General features: G+C 34.8%; 1 protein-coding gene across 1 annotated transcript; it reads right to left on the bottom strand.

Annotated features, from left to right (window-relative positions):
• Positions 1 to 105: 105 nt before the first annotated feature.
• On the bottom strand, positions 106 to 17,585 carry nmnat3 (nicotinamide nucleotide adenylyltransferase 3). Its single transcript, XM_073849871.1, has 5 exons — positions 17,531 to 17,585; positions 16,291 to 16,433; positions 10,765 to 10,948; positions 6,394 to 6,455; positions 106 to 1,454 (listed from the first exon to the last, which is right to left on the bottom strand). Exons 2-5 carry the CDS (start codon positions 16,415 to 16,417, stop codon positions 1,060 to 1,062), a joined length of 768 nt encoding a protein of 255 aa, XP_073705972.1. The 5' UTR covers positions 16,418 to 16,433; positions 17,531 to 17,585; the 3' UTR covers positions 106 to 1,059.
• Positions 17,586 to 17,861: the final 276 nt, after the last annotated feature.

The raw sequence follows: 17,861 nt of genomic DNA on the forward strand, positions 1-17,861 counted from the left end.
AACAATCTATTGTTTCATAGTAGTTACAACCACTGTGACAACTTACCCCATATAATATGGCAACATGCTATTAATGATAATAAAAAAATACTCATACACATACCAGAGTTTTTTTTTTTTTATAAATGAAAACAGTTTCAATTCTCTTAGATTTATTCACATAAAATACATTCTTTTGAAATCCTTCATCGTTACAGGTGACAAACTCTTTATAGTCTTGCAGACTTTATTGTGCATCTGTCTGTTCATCAAATAAAAGAAAAGTAGGTTTGTGCTTGATATAAGACCGAATGAAATTTGTCAGTCCTTTCATCTGCCAGTTAAAGTGTCTGAAGCTTTGAATCGGCACACACGGCCCTTCTGTGCAAAACAGCGGCCATCTAGAAAAGTGGGACTAGTTGTGTTGAATTAATTCCTCTGGCTTTTCTTTCAAGACGGCATGAATAAAGGCATTCTTATAAAACCCAAACTCCACACACAAAGACTGTCAGCAGGAGGCCTTCAACGCTGCAAAAAACACCCTTAAAGCAACTAGCCGGTTTGAGCCAAAACTCACAGTCAGTGGTACGCGGAAAAAGAAATGATTCAGATAGACATTGCCTCAAATATCTAAAACTACATTCTTCTATTTTATTTTGTCAGAAACTCTTTTTTTTCCCCACCGACAAAGCCTGATGAAACCTCTTTAGGGATCTGACAACATGAATGACGCTTTCTGTGCAAATGGAAATAGAAGAAGCAATGTTTGCTCTCCAAAGTGTAAAGGCTCTGTTATTTATCTTCCTTGTGACATTCAGCAAAAGTCAACAAATCCCAGACCTGCCGAACATAGACCTACAGCTCTGCAGTGATCTGGCGAATCTAACTCCTGCAGAGACAGGATAAATTCTTAAATCCCTCTCCACACATTACACTAGAAAACCATGGTCATGGATAATGCTCACTTTACACAAGACAAAATATGCAACACTTCTAAAGCTGCTTTCACATCTTCAAAATGAAGAGTATGAGGAAAAATGTAATCTTTTGAAACATATTTTGCTATTATTTGCGACTACCTCAGTCTTGTATTGTCTGCTTGGTAAGAGGTCGTAGTTTAACGTCTTTGTTTCTCATCTCACTGTCTTGTGTATAAAGGTTGTGCTCTTTTATGTACTCGATGACGGTGTCTGGTAAGAGATATTTAACACTCTGGCCTCTCCTTAAGGCTCGACGGACCTCTGTAGCACTGATCTCATTGTGGACCCACTCCTGAACAAGGAAGATGCGCCGCCGGTGCTTGGACAACAGGTCGGACTCATGTATAGCCCGGTCTGGCTGCAGGCTACCTCTGCTCACGCAGACCAGTCCGAAGCGGCCCACCACTTCCTCTACATGATCGTCCCTCCACAGACCAGGCACCTTAAACGTGTCCATGAAATCAGCTCCACAAAGCAGCTTCAGCTGAGGAACATCTATAGGTGAGAAAGCGATTACATTATTGATTGTACGTTGTTGCTTATGTAAATGAATTAAACAGTTATCCGAAAATTGAAATTTGCTTAAAATGTACTCAAACCTCATGCCATACAAGATATACAGCTTAAGTCAAAAATTTAAAAGGGATCATACAAAATGCATGTTATTTTTTAGTTAGTACTGACCTGAATATAACATTTCACGTAAAAGACGTTTATATGTAGTCCACAAGTGAAAATAATAGTTGAATTTATAAAAATGACCCAGTTCAAAAGTTTACATACCCTTGATTCTTAATACTGTGTTGCTACCTGAATGATCCACAGGTGTTTTTTTTGTTGTTGTTTTTTTTAACGTTAGTTGTTCATGAGTCCCTTGTTTGTCCTGAACAGTTAAACTGCCCACTGTTCTTCAGAAAAATCAACATTAAAAGGTTTTTCAGCATTTTTGTGTATTTGAACCCTTTCCAACAAAGACTGTATGATTTTGAGATCCATCTTTTCACACTGAGGACAACTGAGGGACTCATATGTAACTATTACAGAAGGTTCAAATGCTCACTAATGTTCCAGAAGGAAAAACGATGCATTAAGTTGAAGATCATAGTACATTTAACTTATTTTGTCTTCTGGAAAACATGTAAGTATCTTCTGCAGCTATTTGGACAAAATAAGAAAAATGCACATCTTCATTCTGTTCAAAAGTTTACATCCCTAACTCTCAATGCACCATTTTTCCTTCTGAAGCATCAGTGAGTGTTTGAACCTTCTGTAATAGTTGCATATGAGTTCCTCAGTTGTCCTCAGTATAAAAAGATGGATCTAAAAATCATACAGCCATTGTTGGAAAGGGTTCAAATACACAAAAAAGCTAAAAAACAAAAAGAATTTGTGGAACATGAAGGATTTTTTCTGAAGAACAGCGGGCAGTTTAACTGTTCAGGACAAACAAGGGACTCATGAACAAAAAAACAGCTGTGGATCATTCAGGTAACAACACAGTTTTTAGAATCAAGTGCATGTAAACTTTTGAATGGGGTTATTTTTATAAATTCAACTATTATTTTATGTGAAATATCTTATTCAGGTCAGTACTAAATAAAAAAATAACATGCATTTTGTATTATCCCTCTTATTCACTTGCTCACCAGTGGATCCTCTCATTCTGATGGCATCCATTCACTGCAAAGGATCCACTGATGAGCAACTAATGTAATGCTTTTTTTCATATCTGTTCAGATGAAGAAACAAACTCACCTACATCTTGGATGGCCTGAGGGTGAGTACATTTTTATTTCTAAGTAAGCTATTCTTTTAAAGGTGATGTAAGTAATGTTAGGTGTTTTGGAACCATTCAGCTGTTGTAATTAAAGATGAAGCAGGAGAGCAGCAGCACGTCATCATAACACTGTCAGAGTTGTCAAAGGAAACGGTAGAAAACTGACAACTGCTTATGAAGCTGAATATGGCGCTTAACTTGAATGATGGCAGTGTAAAGAGCCCAGGGCTGTCACAGAGACTGATATTATAATTTAGTAGATGAAATCAGTGATGTCTAATAGAGATATTTTCAGAGTGCCAATCCAGACAAAAATAGCTTACAGCACCTTTTAAATGTGTCTGCAATAAAACCAAGTGCGTCTGAACAATAGCAATGTGATTGCAAATTCACAGCCGTTACATTTCACCTCAAAATAAAAATTCTGTCATCATTTATTTGCCCTCACATCTTTCGAGATGTATTATTATTTTTATGTCCATGAAGCACAAGAGGAGAAGTTTTACAGGATGCCCACATTGTTGTTATTGTTTGTTCTATTAAAAATAGTTTTTGATAAAATAAAATAAAATAATGTTGCCCTGGCAAAAAAGTAAAATAAATACGTTTAACTAACATTAAACTAAATTAAATTAAACTAAAACTAAAAAATAATTAAAGTTATACAAAAGACAAAAACAAGTAAAAGTTATATGATAACATTACAAAATTACTAAAACTTTAACTAAAATTAAAACTGAAAATATAAAAATACATTTCAAAATATCAATAAAGCTTCAACAGCAATATATAGGAAAATAACACGTATTAATGTTGCAAAATTAATTAAAATATGACTTCAATTTTAGCTGTAAAGCAGAACTACAGAAGCCAATAGTGTCATTAATCAGCTAAATAAAATTTCAATGGTGATTCAATTTGTAGTATATAAATAATATAAGTAGTATAGTAATAAATAAATAGCATTCAATGACCAGGCAGCTTTTTTTTTTTATTATAAAAGGTGATAATTTCCAGGCTGTCAAGCTTCAAAAAAATTGAAAAAGTACCGTAAAATGACCATTATACAGAAAATCTTACAGGTCTTAATTTTTTTTTTTTTTTAAATATGTATGTAAACTGGCCCCAAATGACAGTGAATTCTACAATTTAAAATACAGTCAAACCAAAAATTATTCAGACACCAGATATTTTTTTTTACCAGTTTTTTTTTATATAGTTCATTTATGTAATTAAGGATATCAAAATAAAGTTAATTGACATATTATACCCAAAAAAATCTTCATACAGTGGACTACCAGTAAAACTAAAAAATTTGGGGCCAAAAATTATTCAGACACTTTGACCAGACCAAGTTTTTTCTTTAATTGCTAATGCACAATTAAGTTAATGAACAAAATTTAGCATTGCATGGTAATTGTTCAACAAAGTATTGATACTTGTGTAAATATTGTCATACTAACAGTTGTCTGAATTCTGAAAGATGAATTTGTTCTGACACAGTTTAAAGGTTGTATCAGCAATTCTAGGCTGAAACATAAAGTGTCAAATTCAGCTGACCTTTCTTCACGATCCGCTCGCTGCCTGCCCCATAAATTGGCTGTAAAAAAAACGCGTCTCTCTGGTCAGCCTAGGGTCCGAGATATGCCAAAAAAAAACAATCGGTGCTACCAACGATTCCACAGCAAAACAAACAGTGTTCCAATCAATCACCGTCAGGGGGTTGGTGTTGTGGACTTTCCTACTGGTGCAGGGATGTGAGGGAGGCAGAGCGAAAGTCCACAACACCAACCCCCTGACGGTGATTGGTTGGAACACTGTTTGTTTTGCTGTGGAATCGTTGGTAGCACCGATTGTTTTTTTTGGCATATCTCGGACCCTAGGCTGACCAGAGAGACGCAGATTTTTTACAGCCAATTTATGGGGCAGGCAGCGAGCGGATCGTGAAGAAAGGTCAGCTGAATTTGACACTTTATGTTTCAGGCTTAAAATCGCTGATACAACCTTTAACTCTTGAGTTCTTGTCATATTTTAATACCATTTTCTATACTACACGAATAAACTGTGATAATCTGAGAAATGTTGAAGGTGTCTGAATAAATTTTGTTTTGACTGTAACTGTTTTCAAATGTATTAAAAAAAATGTGATCCCAAACTGCCCCACTGTTTTTTATTATATAATGTAAATACATTTATACATTTTTTAAGTGGCATAGGTGTTTTTTTCTGCAGTGATAACAGTGATGCTGTGTAGTCCCAACAAATTATGCCAAATTAGGATGACCTTATTCATCCTGCAAAACCTGGAACTCAGAATCAACCTGCAATGCTGAAAACTGCACCGTGGAAATGTTAACTGATTTGCATATTTCCTTTAGTGTATCAGTTGCAGATACAAACAAAAAACAATGAATTTCCCCATGTCTTTCAATATGTTGTGGTGGCTCAAAGTCAAAATGTTTGACACTCCTTGAACCCTTGCCTGAAATCTGAAAAAATCTCAGTACTTTCTTTCCTCAACGCTTCATTAGAAATCATTTCATGGCCAGCGATGCAAGGGCTCGACCTCAGCGGTGATATTTACAGGATATGAAAGAATCAATAGTATGCTTTTAACTCTAATTCTCTCGCTATAACATGTGTCTGCGAGCTGGCTTTTGTTTGTGCAGACATGAATTGCAGGGGGCAGGAAATAAACCTTGTCAGCCCGCTAAAGCTCTTTTCTTCTACTCCATGTGACTAAACATAGATCTAAAGAAACGTATTTGCACACTGCATAGGCTCAGGGAAATACCACCCCCTTCATACTTATTCTAATAATGAATACATTCATGAAAAACACGGTACAGAATAAAGCATTGTGCCAATCCAATACAAACACTAATATTTCCAGACAATCATAAATGGCTTAATTCGGTAAGCACCAGCTTTTTGAATCGCCTAAATGAGGTTTGCATGAAAGCAATTTAATAAAAAATAATCCTCAAGATAATTCAACGTGAAATCTAAAATTAAAAGGATCAAAATGTCAATGATTTTTAATGTCTTTAGGTTAATTCCGGCTGATATATTTATTAATCATTGGAACAGAACAATGAATAGAAGTTTCTTTATGTAATCTTCAGTTCAGGGCCCAAAAAATCTCTATGTTTAAAACATGGTTACAGCCCTGTTTCAGTCCACTATCAAACAAAGGAAATTAAACATGAAAAAACTGCATTAGAACAAGGGGTTTGCATTGAATAAAGGAGTCCTGTGAAAGGTTTTGAGATAACAGGGTATTTGTGTGCATGTGCTCTATCATTCTTGGCACTTGTCTTGTTATAAAGTTGTCCTGGCTATTAATCTCAGCTTCATTAACAGTCCGAGCACGCTTTTCTTAAGCTCAGTCATCCTGTGGAGGGTATTAGGCTTCATTAGCATGCTCCTCTACAGCAACCCCAAATAAAAGCACTGTTGAAAAGAGGCCTAACAGCGCTTGTGCTGGCCAGAGAGAAGACAACAGCCTGTTTTAGATGCATCAGATTTATCTAAAGTGATTAGCAAAGACAAAAAAGCCTCTGCTGGGCCAGAGAGGAAGCTTAGAGGAAACTGAATTGTGATGAGTGGATTCTGTGCCAAATTATAAAGACATATTGAGAGGTTGGTGGAGCTTACCAGAGCCTGTGGGCGGGTCCTTGCTGCTGTGGTACTGAGCAGCTATGCGGTTATAGTGATACCTGTGTTAAGTGAAGCAGCACAGAAACAAACAGCTGATAAGCAATGGTGAGCATTAATGGCTATACTGCTTTACGCTGAATTACAAACATGAAAACATGAGAAGAAAAGTAATTGTTGAATGCCGTTTTTTTTATATAGCACAAAAAGTATTCTCATAGCCTCATAAATTTAAGGTTAAACCATTGATGTCACATGGATTATTTTAACAATGTCTTTACTACTTTTCTGGGCCCTGACCACGGTTCATGGAACATGGCTGTCTATGTAGGGTCAGAAAGCTCTTGAATTTCATCAAAAATATCTTAATTTGTGTTCCAAAGATGAACGAAGTTCTTACAGGTTTGAAACGAAATGAAGGTGAGTAATTAATTAAGAATTTTCATTTTGGGGTGAATTATGCCTTTAACAACAGTTACTATAAATCCAAAGTTCTGTCATGAAACTCTACATGGTGCAGTCCATACTTGCTGTAGCAGGTGGCCCTCCACCATCCCCAGCTCCACCTGTATAGTGTTTAATGCTTTTATACACTATGTTAGTGTACATTGGAATTAGGGATGCAACGATACCATTTTTTCAAAACCGATCCGATCCCAAAAATTCTGAGTATCGGCCGATACCGATACCAGGCCGATATCAGTGGGGGTATTTTACCTTCAAAACTAAAGAATGTATACAATTCACTTTGTCATTAAGATTTATTTGTTTTAGGTAAAGAAAGAAATACCAAATCTGCTTGCACATTGTTGGATAAAAAAGGGGGAAAAAGAGATACATGCATGAGTGCAATCAAATTCATAAATTCATATTAAGATTAATGTTTTAAAAATAACAATTTGAAAACAGAAATATTACAGATTTAAATAACTGAACAGATCTGCCAGCAGATGGCAGCAAGACACTGATTTAATTACTGAATCATTTCATTCATTTGATTCGTTCGAACGGATGGTTCATTTAGTATTAAAGCAAGTGACTCTGTTTGAATGGGAAATTGAATCATTTCACTAGATTCGTTTAAAAACGCACATTCATTTCGAAACGAAACACCGCTGTGTTTGAGTGGAGATGCACAGCGGCTCAGTTGTGACTTGTTTCAGACTACTTTTGACAACGAAATAGAGCAAAATCAGGCAATAGTGTTATAGTCAGACACTGAAAGTCATTTAATAATAACTTATTTATTTAACTGCTGTATTAAACAATAAATCATTTACAAAGTATTTACAAAGGAAGTATTAAAAGCTGTCACTCGGTTCGCGAAGTCCTTGTGTTCTTTTGCGTGATGCTTACAAATATTACAATTTGCTGTGCTACTAGTTGCTGTATCAAGAGTAAAATATTTCCAAATTTAGGGACATGTTTACCGCACTGAGGTAGACTTTGCATGTGAAAGTTCCCTCTGAACTCGCCTGTCACACGTCACATGTGGTTGTGTAAGCAGCGCAACGTATTTTAAATGTATTTTATTTTTAAGGCAATGTTTTAAAATAATTGTGTTCTTGTATGAAGTATTATAGGTTTTACAGTAGACTATTATTTCTTGATATTTATTTAATCAAACTCTGGAAACGGTATCGAATTTGGATCGGTCACGCATCACCGATATCCGATCCATTCAAAAAGCTTGGATCGGCATCGATAACGATCCAGAGTATTGGACTGATGCAACCCTAATTGGAATTAGCCAATAGCATAACCAAACAGGGCTGTGCACCATTCAGAATTTGAACTGGATTTGAACACCACCACTTAAAAGACTTTTGGGCAGTAAGATTTTTAATGTTTTTTTAAAGAAGTCTCTTCTGCTTACAAAGCCTGTATTTATTGATTCAAATACAACAAAAGCAGCAATATTGTGGAATATTTTTTACTATTTAAAATAACTGTTTTCTATTTGAATATATTTTATAATGTAATTTATTCCTGTGATCAAAGCTAAATTTTCAGCAACATTACTCCAGTCTTTATGCGTCACATGATACTTCAAAAATCATTCTAATATGCTGATTTGCTGTTCAAGAAACATTTTTATTATTATTATTATCAATAATAAAAAACAGTTGAGCACATTGTTTCTGACTTCTTTGACGAATAAAAAGGTCTAAAGATCTAAATTTATCTAAAATAATTGTTTTGGTCAGTATAATTATAAAGACATTTTTAATGTTACAAAAGATTTCTATTTCAGATAACTGCTGTTCCTTTTAACTTTCTATTCATCAAAGAAACCTGAAAAAATTAAACTATATGTTTTCAACAATAATACTAAACATTTTTTGAGCAGCAAATCAGAATATTAGAATGATTTCTGAACGATCATGTGACTGAAGTAATGATGCTAAAAATTTAGCTTTAAAATCACAAAAATACATTACATTTTAAAATATATTCAAATAGGAAACCATTATTTTAAATAGTAAAAATATATAAATTGTACTGTTTTTTTTCTGTACTTCAGATCAAATCAAAGACACTTATTTAAAAACCATTAAAAATCTTTCTGTCCAAAACATTTGACTGGTAGTGTAGCCAAAAAGATGCAAATCTTTTGAATTTTAAAGTAAATTTAACGATAAAAACAAAGTTTATTAAAACAAATGTGGACTTTATTAGGCCATTTTTTTAAAGCCTTGAATACTTGAATGTTTATAGGCCTGACAGACATACAGAATGACAGATAGATGGATAGATGAATGGATGGATAGATAGATGGATAGATGCTGCTCAAGAAATTTCTTATTATCAATCTTGAAAACAGTTGTGCTGCTTACTTATTTGTGGAAAAAATTTGTTTCATAATTTTTCTTTAATGAACAGAATTTTTTTGTAACAATATAAAATTCTTTACTATAATTGTTGATCAATGTAATGCATGCTTATTGAATAAAAGTATTAACTTCTTAAAAAAAAACATATTTTTGACCTCAAACCTTTGAACAGTAGAATTAGAACAAGATACACAGATAAATCTCTCGCTATTTATTCTTGATGTGAAGGACTAATGCAAATGCTACTGGCCAAAGACTCTTATAAGGTGCCAACAGCATTTATGTCAGAAGTGCACCTTGTTGCTGCCTATGTAGGTTGCTGACTAGATTTTTTGTTAACAGAGCTTGTATTTATGCAGCCTAGCATTATGTCCTTTAAAAATAGCAAAAACTCAACCCAGTAATTCATCACATATGTCAACTGCAAGGGCATATAATCAATTGCGTGATTTCATCCAATTCTGCCAGGAAGTAAATTACGAACCTAGAAAGACAAAGCCCTGGCACGGGCCCCTGGTGCAAGAGCAGCCATCCTCCTCTCTGGCATCGGAGTATTAATTAGCCACCTAAGGGCATAGCTAGCAGTTGGCATAAAACTAAATTTGAGTGCTCTGAGGGGTCTTTAAACAGTCTCATGTTACTTTACTATCTCTTGAGGGATTCAAGAGGAGGAATGGCCCGTCACAAAGGAAAGAGGGGACAAGAATTTGGCACGGTTGCAAACCGAAAACTACTAGCAGCCAAATATTAAAAAAGGATGACTGGGTGTTTCATATTTTCTGTGGCAGAACCTACGGAGAATGGAAACTGTGGCTGTTATGATGGATAGTAGTGCTGGAATGAGTCACGTCAGCGCCTGGCTATTTGATATCTCATACACAGGGAATTTAAGGATTCCGCTCCTATAAAGTTTTGGCTTTAGTTCAGCTCTGATATTTCGAAGACGACAGTGAGTTTGTGAAGTCCTTCATAGAGGGCAATGCTAGGTGAATTCATATATAAAGGCAACATATAAAATATAATTGCAGCATGAAAAATTTCAACAGTGAAGATTGAATATCTATATTTGATACGTATAAGACTCTTTGCCAAAGTCAAAAGTCATTCTTTTATCTTCTTCTTATATATATATATTGTACAATATAAATGAGCCTTCTGGGCATTCATATACCCAACATCAGATGTAAATGCATTCTGTATCATAAACTGTCATTCATATGAATAACGCCAGTATGTTTAAAATTTGAACAGTGCTTTTGAAGTAAAGAAAAAAGGCAACTTTCCTATCATCAAAGATGACTCTATCTCTGCACTTCTGAGCAGTTTCTGGGATAATGGAGGTGCAATCAGCATTTAGCGCCCCATCTGTCAAAACCGGTTAATGTTTCCTTCACAGCCAGTGTCCCAGTTGTGTTAAAAGACTCCAGAAAGTTACTTGCCTTGTCAAACTTTTGACTGGATAAATGATTTGAGTTAGTCACGGTAGGAAGCCAATATAGCATACTTTTCTAAAATCGTTCTTTATATTTATATTCACCTCATGGTCACCACAGTCTCCGTCCAATCCGTCTGTTGGCTCTCCCAGTCATCTACTGAAACCCAATCAGAGCTCTTCAGGGCCAGTCTTGCCATAGCAAGTCGGTGTTTCGAAGCAACAAGACCCTGTTTACCATAATCATCACCGACAGGAGATACAATGCCAGCCACCACACGATATAGACCTGCAAAATGGAGAGAGACAATATACAGTATCTGACCCAAAAAGAGTCAAGTAGATGTCAAATCAGATGTAAAATATGAAACGAACCACAACAGCTCAAACAGTAATACAATGCCAACAACAATAGGTTCTACTCCTACACTTGAAAAAATGCTGGGTTCAGCTTGTTGGGTGATTTTGTTGGGTTATTTTTAATCAAAGATAACACAAGTAAACACAACATGCAGTTTTTGAAATTTGTTTTTTATTATAAAGGGAAAGCAAAATCCAAACCCACATGGCCCTGTGTGAAAAAGTGTTTGCCCCCTAAACTTAATAACTGGTTGGGCCACCCTTAGCAGCAACAACTGCAATCAAGTGTTTGCGATAACTTGCAATGAGTCTGTTACAGCGCTGTGCAGGAATTTTGGCCCACTCAACTTAGCAGAATTGTTGTAATTCAACCATATTGGAGGGTTCGAGCATAAACCGCCTTTTTAAGGTCATGCCACAGCATCTCAATAGGATTCAGGTCAGGACTTTGACAAGGCCACTCCAAAGTCTTCATTTTGTTTTTCTTCAGCCATTCAGAGGTGGATTTGCTGGTGTGTTTTGGATCATTGTCCTGCTGCAGAACCCAAGTTTGCTTCAGCTTGAGGTCACGAACAGATGGCCAGACATTGTCCTTCAGGATTTTTTGGTAGAGAGCAGAATTCATGGTTCCATTTATAACAGCCTCCAGGTCCAGAAGCAGCAAAACAGCCCCAGACCATCACACTACCACCACCAGATTTTACTGTTGGTATGATGTTCTTTTTCTGAAAGGCCGTGTTACTTTTACACTAGATGTAATAGGACACACACCTTCCAAAAAGTTCAACTTTTGTCTCGTCAATACACAGAGTATTTCGCCAAAAGTCTTGGGGATCAGCAAGATGTGTTCTGGCAAAACTGAGACGAGCCTTTATGTTCTTTTTGCTCAGCAGCGGTTTTCATCTTGGAACTCTGCCATGCAGGCCATTTTGGCCCAGTCTTATGGTGGAGTCATGAACACTGACCTTAACTGAGGCAAGAGAGGCCTGCAGTTCTTTAGATGTTGTTGTGGGGTCTTTTGTGACCTCTTGTATGAGTCGTTGCTGTGCTCTTGGGGTAGTTTTGATTGGCCGGCCACTCCTGGGAAGGTTCACCACTGTTCCATGTTTTCGCCATTTGTGGATAATGGCTCTCACTGTGATTCGCTGGAGTCCCAAAGCTTTAGAAATGGCTTTATAACCTTTTCCAGACTGATAGATCTCAATTACTTTCTTTCTCATTTGTTCCTGAATTTCTTTGGATCTCAACATAATGTGTAGCTTTCGAGGATCTTTTGGTCTACTTCACTTTGTCAGGCAGGTCCTATTTAAGTGATTTCTTGATTGCGAACAGGTGTGGCAGTAATCAGGCCTGGGTGTGGTTTTGATTTTTTTTCCATTTCATAAAAAAAAACCCTTCATTTAAAAACTGCATGTTGTGTTTACTTGTGTTATCTTTGATTAATAATTAATATTTAAATTTGTTTGATGATCTGAAACATTAAAGTGTGACAAACATGCAAAAAAAAAAAAATCACTTTTTCACACCACTGTATATATATATATATATATATATATATATATATATATATATACACACACACCCACACACACACACACACACATATATATATATATATATATATATAATTTTTTTTTTTACCCAACCGCTGAGTTGAGGCTGTCTCCAACAAAATGGGCTGAGTGCCGCCGATTTGGTGTACTTCTTCAACAAAAAAAGGTTTGTATACATTTCATTTAATTTATGAAGTCTTTACTGAGCTGTAAATTACATTATTTTACGCAGCGAAACATACAAGGACAAGATGTCAGTCAGCTGCGTTAGCAGGGGTCATTTCACATGATGGAAATGCCTTTTCCCTTGCAAAACAAATTGATTTTATTCGTTATAATACTGAATTTAATTTAATTTGATGTTAAAATATGTTTACTACTGTTTTTATGGCAGGTTATGGAGTTCAGCTATGAGTGAAATGCGAGGCAGTGGTCTGAGGTTCATATTCCATCACCGACACGAGAATTAGTGTTATTTCCGTGCAAAGTGATTACAGAGAATGGTTAAATAGGCTACACTTAAATTAAAATGCTACTTTTAAATGTTCAAATTTTTGAAAAACAATTCTTGTTAAACAAGTTTAAATGCATGTAATGTTGTAAACTATGCTGTATTCATCCAAATAAATTTGATCTGTCTTATATTTTTGTCTATCCGTGTTCTATCTTTTGATTATTGCTTTTGCCTCTATAATTTTGTGTGTTTTTTTAATTTCCAGCCCATATTAAGTCAGCAATATAATAATTTTTACACAATAGCTGACTTAAAACAACACAGCATGTTGGGTAAAAACAATTACCCCAACCAGCTGAGTGAAAATATCCCAGCATGTTATCCGTCCAATATTTAACCTGCAGTGGGTTGCTAAATAACCCAAGTTGGGTTGTTTTTAACCCAGCATTTTTTTTAAAGAGTGTAGGAAATGCATGAACTGATCAAATGTGTATGCAATGCAGTAAAGGAATGTAGTTCACTCATAAATGAAAAATGGCTTACCCTCTGGCAATCTAAGATGTAGATTTATCGGAAACAGAAGAAATCTGGCATCAGAGCACTTGCTCACCAATAGATTTTCTGCAGTGAATGAGTGCCGTTAGAATAAGAATAGAAACAGCTGACAAACATCACAATAATCCACACAACTCCTAAACAAATAAGTTTTTTGGTTCATCTTGAAGACAACTGAGGATGAGCCTTTTCACAGGAGGAAGCAATATAATGAATTATGGACTGTTAACGTCTAAATGATGGATTTGTTACTTATAAACATGCAGCTTTTTGCTTTGCAAGACATTAACTGATAGACTGGAGTCATGTAGATTACTTGTCGATTATAGTGATGCTTTTATTAGCTGGTGGCACCCATTCACTGCAGAGGATCCGATGCTGAGCAAGTGATGTATTGCTTAATCTTTAAATTGATGCATTGCTTAATCTGAAAATTGCTTATATCTGTTCCGATGACGAAAAGAAACACATCTACATCTTAGATGGCCTGAGAGCAACTAAATGTCAGGAAATGTTCATTTTTGGGAGAAGTATTCCTGTAAAGCACCTACCACATGAATGAAATGTAAATAATTGCTGGATTATTAACCAGACATTGATTCCTTTTCTAAGTGAAACAGCCCTGCAAAAGTTTCTAAGCCACTGCACACAAATTAACACAAGCTCTGCATACACAGGCAACCTCTAATTAGAGTTGCTGAATGCTTAATGTTTTTGCTAAATAATGCTGTAATTTTGCATAGTCGAGATGAATTCACATCATTCTGCAATTGTTTTTGCAGTTTCTCATTTAGTTTCTCATTTAGCTGCGCAGGCAGGACATTATGATACAGAATTTATCGATAAAGTTCATTTTTAAAAGTCAGTTTTAATCTTTCATAAAAATGGCAACAAACCACAAACAAGTATCCAAGCACTTTTGAGCTAATATAAAACGCAAGCTATTTTGGCTACTTGTTATGCTATTTCTGCAAGCACTTTTTGAGCACACTGTGTACAGTAAATAAACAAGCAAAAATGTCAGCGTGCCAGCACCATGCAGAGTTTTCCGAGAGGCGCAGTTACACTGCGTCTTCACTGCAAGCTAGCGGTGCAACACAACTAAATGTTCCAATTATAATTAACAAAACTTGAAATGCCTGCTTGCGTTGTAGACACGGTGTTACAGCGGCTACAAAGCCTTTTGTTTTTGCTTGTGACACTTGGGTATGAATATATGGAAGTATACTTTCACTGAGAACAGGTCAGCAGATATTATATCTACTGCAAAGGCACTGCTAAGAGTGTTAAACCATTAAACTTTGCATTCGTCACTATTCTTTACAGCTTTATATAAAGAAAAGCACATTTTCAAGGCCTCTAAATGATCAAAATGATCAAACCTTTGCTGAAAAACCTGTTGTACACAATCTACTCCATTTTTGTAAAAATCTTGTTTAAATATGACACTTCAGGCTTTTGAGGAATGTTTATTTGTTAACGTTTATATATACTTTTAATCATATTTGTATTGCATTGCATTATATGTTTTGACCTCCATGATAAAGACTACAAAAGTTTAATCATAAAACTAATCATTTATATCATTTTACTAAGACGTACACTAGTGCCAGTCAAAAGTTTTCGAACAGTAAGATTTTTGATGTTTTTAAAGACTCTTCTGCTCACCAAGCCTGCATTTATTTGATCCAAAGCATAGCAAAAACAGTGACATTTTTTACAGAAATATTTTTACTATTTAAAATAACAGTTTTCTATTTGAATATATTTTAAAATTAATTTTATTCCAGTAATTTCTAAGCTGAATTTTTTACATCATTATTTCAGTCTTCAGTGTCGCATGATCATTCAGAATTCATACTAATATGCCGATTTGCTTTTTACATTTTTTTTTTCATTTTTTAATACAAAAAAGTTGAGTACATTTTTTTCAGGATTCTTCGATGAATAGAAAGATTTAAAGATCAGCATCAGAAATAAAAAGCTTTTGTAATTAAATTATATAACTTATTATTTTTATTTAGCAAGGATGCTTTAAACCAGAAAAAAATTCAACTCTGTTTTCAACATAATAACAATAATAAAAAATGTTTTTAAGCATATTAGACTAATTTCTGAAGGATCGTGTGACCGAAGTAATGATGCTAAAAAAACTCAGCCTTGAAATCACAGGAATAAATTACAGTACATTTTAAAACATATTCAAATAGAAAACAGTTATTTTAAATAGTAAAAATATTAAAAAGTGAGTTATTGTGATATTCAGAATGACAACTGATTTTTATATGCATTTTATTTAAGTAGTGTGTTACAAAGTGTAAATAAAAATTTCATCCATAAATTTTTGGTGATATAAATATTAGCAAATTTACCAAATTGCATATTTGTGCTCAGTTTGGGCCTCTGAATAAAACTGTTTTATTCTACCTTGAGGAGGAGCTCCAAATATAATACTATATCAACCATAAAAACCTGATTTATAAAATATGATACTTTTTTTTTTTACTAACTATGATTTTATATGTCTGGCTTTATAAGGTTATAGATTTGGACATACTTTAGACTAGAATGAAACAAAAATAATCCAAAATGCAGTATAACAGAAATCACTTTAAAGCGACAGGCTCAGAGGGATGGTAGAAAGAAGGCAAATTTTGGCCTGATAACAGATGATGGCCAATTTCAGGTAAATGAACAGGTGGCACCAACCCGTCTGCTGCATGTGGTCTCTAGCCAGCTCAAACAGCCGCATGTGCTGATGGGTAATGGGGTTGAAGGAGCCACAGGCCAACAAAACCAGAGGAATACGGCCAGCCATTTCAGTGCCCCGCACCATAGTATACTGGATAAAACTAAAATAAACAAAAAGACATTTTTAATCACATAGCATCTAATATTTGCCATAATAGGCACAAAACTAAATGTTTTGTTATGAAATGACAATACTATTTGGAAACAAATTATCTGATTTATGCAATTTTAAGACAATGACAATATAATTTAATACCACATAAGCTAACGTAGCAAGCCTTAATTGTACTCTGCTCTGTCCTGCATTGAAAAGCCTATGAATTATTGATTACTAAAAATGTGGGTCATTAGCATGTAGATCTTGCACACATTAACCTTGAATTCATGTTTAAATCTGACTGGAATTAGTCTTATTAGGCTAATAGTTGCTGTGTTTTGTATATGGAATTAAGTGATTAAGTGATGTTGATTAAAGTTTTTAACAACAGCATTTTCTGTTAAAATCTTGTATCTTTTTTAGTGCCTGAGAAATCCCTTGCTGCATAAGGAAAAAGCTTTAATCTAAATGTAGCTTGCTCTTAGATAATATAATAAATAGACTGTTTTGCCACTGGACTAATCTGTTTGTCAAATCAAGCCAAAGTATACAGTGATACATATGTAAATTACACACTGGACAAAGGACATTTTGTTGACAAGATAACACTGTTTAAAACACACTCTGTAAACATACACTTATTATTTATTAAAATAAGCAAACAGATAGATAGATGGATAGATGCATTATAAATTGTGTACATTCACAATAATAAAACTGTGGAGGTACAAGGATGAACACAGGCAAGTATGTGTGTTTGAGAATGAAAAGTTTACAAAAAAGTATTGAATAAGGCATATGAACATAATCAAAATCACACATACTTTGAAATGAAACTTAATATTCAAGTAATATGGTATTCACATGATATTCCAAGATATACTACTGTGTCAAAGCCAGTATAATACAGAGAAGCAAATTTACTAAAGTGATTTAGTGAGTTTTGACAGCTGCCAGTTTCTTAAGAAATGCAGTTTTGGATTATTATGGCATTTATAAAACGGCTTCAAACGTACATATTAAACTTACTAAAGACTTCGGCATATGTTATTATCTGATAAATATGCTATTAAACAAAAAGTTAAAGCTGTATGTGTTTACCTAATCCAAAGATCTCCTCCAAGTTTATGCAAAAGCTACATGCTATATCGTTAGCCTATGTTACACTATTAATGTCCCCCAGAACATTGAGATATGAAAACACAGTTCCCATCTTTTTGTGCGAGAGCGGCCACTAGTGGCGAAAACAGAAAGGATCAATACATGTAGGAAAAAGAGAGCATTGATTCTACACTGTATTTAATCATAACGACCGACCTCCTTAGCTCTAACTGTATCTTTAATGACAAGGACTCAAAGTCAAATGATCTGAAAGGTCGGCCCTTTATCTGATGGAGCAATTCCTGAGGATGATGAAAGTTCTCAGCGGGCA

This window comes from Garra rufa, chromosome 10, assembly GCF_049309525.1.
Source record: "Garra rufa chromosome 10, GarRuf1.0, whole genome shotgun sequence".
Lineage (NCBI taxonomy): Eukaryota > Metazoa > Chordata > Actinopteri > Cypriniformes > Cyprinidae > Garra > Garra rufa.

What these genes read in the sequence shown, in the direction of transcription:
- nmnat3 (XM_073849871.1), bottom strand. Translation starts at nt 16,417, where the DNA reads ATGGTGCGGGGCACTGAAATGGCTGGCCGTATTCCTCTGGTTTTGTTG. An exon ending in AGACCACATGCAGCAGACGG is followed by an intron (nt 10,949 to 16,290) that starts GTTGGTGCCACC and finishes TCCATTTTGCAG; the next exon opens with GTCTATATCGTGTGGTGGCT. An exon ending in GAGACTGTGGTGACCATGAG is followed by an intron (nt 6,456 to 10,764) that starts GTGAATATAAAT and finishes CACTTAACACAG; the next exon opens with GTATCACTATAACCGCATAG.